The sequence below is a fragment of the Otolemur garnettii genome, unplaced genomic scaffold (assembly GCF_000181295.1).
Source record: "Otolemur garnettii isolate 467f Iridium unplaced genomic scaffold, OtoGar3 scaffold00166, whole genome shotgun sequence".
NCBI lineage: Eukaryota > Metazoa > Chordata > Mammalia > Primates > Galagidae > Otolemur > Otolemur garnettii.
In genome coordinates, this window is record NW_003852561.1 from 3,710,898 (window position 1) to 3,713,826 (window position 2,929).

The 2,929-nt window shown below is 39.1% G+C and overlaps 1 protein-coding gene across 2 annotated transcripts in view; it reads right to left on the bottom strand.

Annotated features, from left to right (window-relative positions):
* GOSR1 (golgi SNAP receptor complex member 1) overlaps positions 1-2,929 on the bottom strand; it is a 46,857-nt gene that overhangs the window by 26,742 nt on the left and 17,186 nt on the right. For both annotated transcript variants that reach the window (XM_012811584.2, XM_003800105.2), the window contains exon 6: positions 2,181-2,255. In XM_012811584.2, coding sequence (XP_012667038.1) covers positions 2,181-2,255 — 75 coding nt within the window. The remainder of the gene's footprint in view (positions 1-2,180; positions 2,256-2,929) is intronic.

A 2,929-nucleotide genomic window follows, 5' to 3' on the forward strand; every position in this document is an offset into this window, starting at 1 on the left:
GCCTTAGCCGGTTGAGCTACAGGCGCCGAGCCTAAAGCAGTGATGTTTTCCTCAGTCACTGCAGTCCTAGACAGCCACTCCTCTCCTGTCTTTCTTTTGGTTTTTGAGTCTCATTATGTTGCCCTCGGTGGAGTGTGGTGGCATCACAGCTCACAGCAACCTCAAACTCTAGGGCTTAAGAATTCCTTAAGTAGCTTGGGACTACAGGCACCTGCCAAAATGCCTGGCTATTTTTTTGTTGCAGTTGTCATTGTTGTTTAGCTGGCCCAGCCCCGGCTCAAACCTGTGAGCTTTGGTGTATATGGCCGGTGCCCTACTCACTGAGCTGTGGGGGCCGAGCCTCCTCTCCTGTCTTTCAGTGACATTTAGACTCTTCTGAATTCTTGAAATAACAAAAAAATTGGCATGCGGGAAGGAGTAAGGTCCCTGAGAGCCCACTGCAAATGCTCAAGGTTTGAGACTTGTTTAACCCACTTTTAATATCACAGAAAATCACCGCACAAAAGTGCTCTCTTTCCAGCTCTATAGTTGATGCCAACTGAGTGCCATGTGGATGATAAGAAATGAAGCCCTTCCAGCAATACCAATAAGCTGAGCAAGCTGAAACTTGCATGGGTGAATCAGAAAGCATGCCACTATCTATTATATACAGTGTACCTCAAAACTTTTGTAGTAACTTTCATAATTAGCTCCAACACTAGAAGCACTGAGGCTTCCAAAAAGGTCTTGATCTCTCTGGGCTTTGGATTCAACAGCAGGCGTGTGTGTGTGTATGTATGGTTTTTTTGAGACAGAATCTCACTCTGTCATCCAGGCGAGAGTACAGTGGCATTATTACAGCTTCCTGCAACCTCAAACTCCTAGGCTTAAGTGATTTTCCTGCCTCAGCCTCCCAAGTAGCTGGGATTATATACAGGTGCTTGCCACTAAACCTGGCTAACTTTTCTACTTTTTTTTGGTAGAGATTGGGGGCCTTGCTCCTGCTTAGGATGATCTCAAACTCTGGCCTCAAGCAATCCTCCCACCTCCACCTCCACTTCCCAGAATGCTAGGATTATAGGCAAGAACCACCACGTCTGGCCGCAATAGCTTATATTTAAATTGTGATCTTTAAGGAAAATAAATGGTACATTAAGTTCATATGACATGACTTCATATGAGCTTCAGATTATGATATTCAGTAGCAAATATCAACATAATACCTAACACTTAACCATCATGGATAAAAGCTGCTCAAGTCCTCATAGGCTGAGTTCACAGACATAAATACTTTTTTTCATCCTTAAATCTTACAACAAAATACAGAGCAAACAGTAGAGAAACCAGTATATTTCAGAGAAAAAAAGAGATGAAGCAGAAATAGAATATGATGACTTATTTTAAAATATATAGAAAGTACATCCAGATTTTTAGGTATTTTCTTCTGAAATCTTAGAAAATAATGGGGGGGGGGCGTGAATTTGATAAATGGCCAAATTGTTCTTTTTTCTGCCCTTGTAGATACAGGGTCTTGTTCTGTTGCTTAGGCTGGAGTACAATGGTCTTATCACAACTCACTGTAAACTTCTTCTCACTGTAAAATTTCTGGGCTCAAGTAATCTCTGCCTCAGTCTCCTGACTAGTGGGACTATACACACATGCTACCATACCTGGCTAATTAAAAAAAGTTTTTTGTAAAGACAGGGTCTCACTATATTGCCCAGGTTTGTCTTGAATTCCTGGCACCAAGTGATCCTCCTGCCTTTGCCTTCCAAAGTACTAGGATTACAGGCATGAACCACCACTGTGCCTGGCCCCTAATTACTCTTTGCAAAGCTTCTTCATATATAAATGGTAACAAACAATTCAGACATAAGTCATTATTAGAAGTATTACTCTTATCACTAATATAGTAATGAATAAAACTATTAGAGCAATAGATGAGCTAAAGAAAAGAATACATTAAGACAAACTCATAAGTAATAATTAAGTGATATGAAATACTCAACAGCACAGTATCTTCTTAATTATGGTGGGAATGGTTGCAATTCCATTTCTATTGAAAAGGATAATAAAGAGAACTGAATGAATTATCACTGATGAAGCACTCACTACAATAAATACCATAAAACATATGCTATAAAGTAAATAAACATAAATGTGGAAAACTACATAGGATGCATACATTCAATTATACCTACTTTCGAAGGTGGTCATGTTCTTTTAAAAATAGTTCAGTTCTTCTGTTGTTTACTCCAGATCCACTTTTGTATGACCTAGGAGAAAAAAGATAAAATTTAATAACATTTTTGGCAGATAACACAAAATCAGATTAAATGACTGACCACAGAGATATTCAAAGTAAAATGAACAATTAAAATACATAATCCTGTATAGACAACTGCACGCCCACATAAATGATGAAACACAATTATAGTCCAGAAGGGGAAGTGGAAAAGAGGGGGAGGGGAGAGAGGAAGAGGGGACGGCATTTGACAATCTCACCTAATGCGCACAATGTGAGGGTGCTCAGCTCACCCCTTGGATGAAGGGCTCAACTACAACTTGAACCTATCCTTATAATTGAAAACAATGTAACATAAAAATTTATTCCTTTATATTAATTTGAAATTTCAAAAAATGCTGGCATATATATATGTATATACATATATACATTTACATATATATACATTTAATCCTTTTCACTTCCCTCTAAAAAATGTTATCTATTATAAATGGATAAATATGAATGCCTCTAAAGACCTAATAGTTTTACTAACAGTTTACAGTGTTTTTCACCAAAATAACCTAACATTCTTTTTTTTTGAGACAGAGCCTCAAGCTGTCCCCCTGGGTAGAATGCCGTGGCATCACAGCTCACAGCAACCTCCAACTCCTGGGCTCAAGAGAGTCTCCTGCCTCTGCCTCCCAAGTAGCTGGGACCACAGGC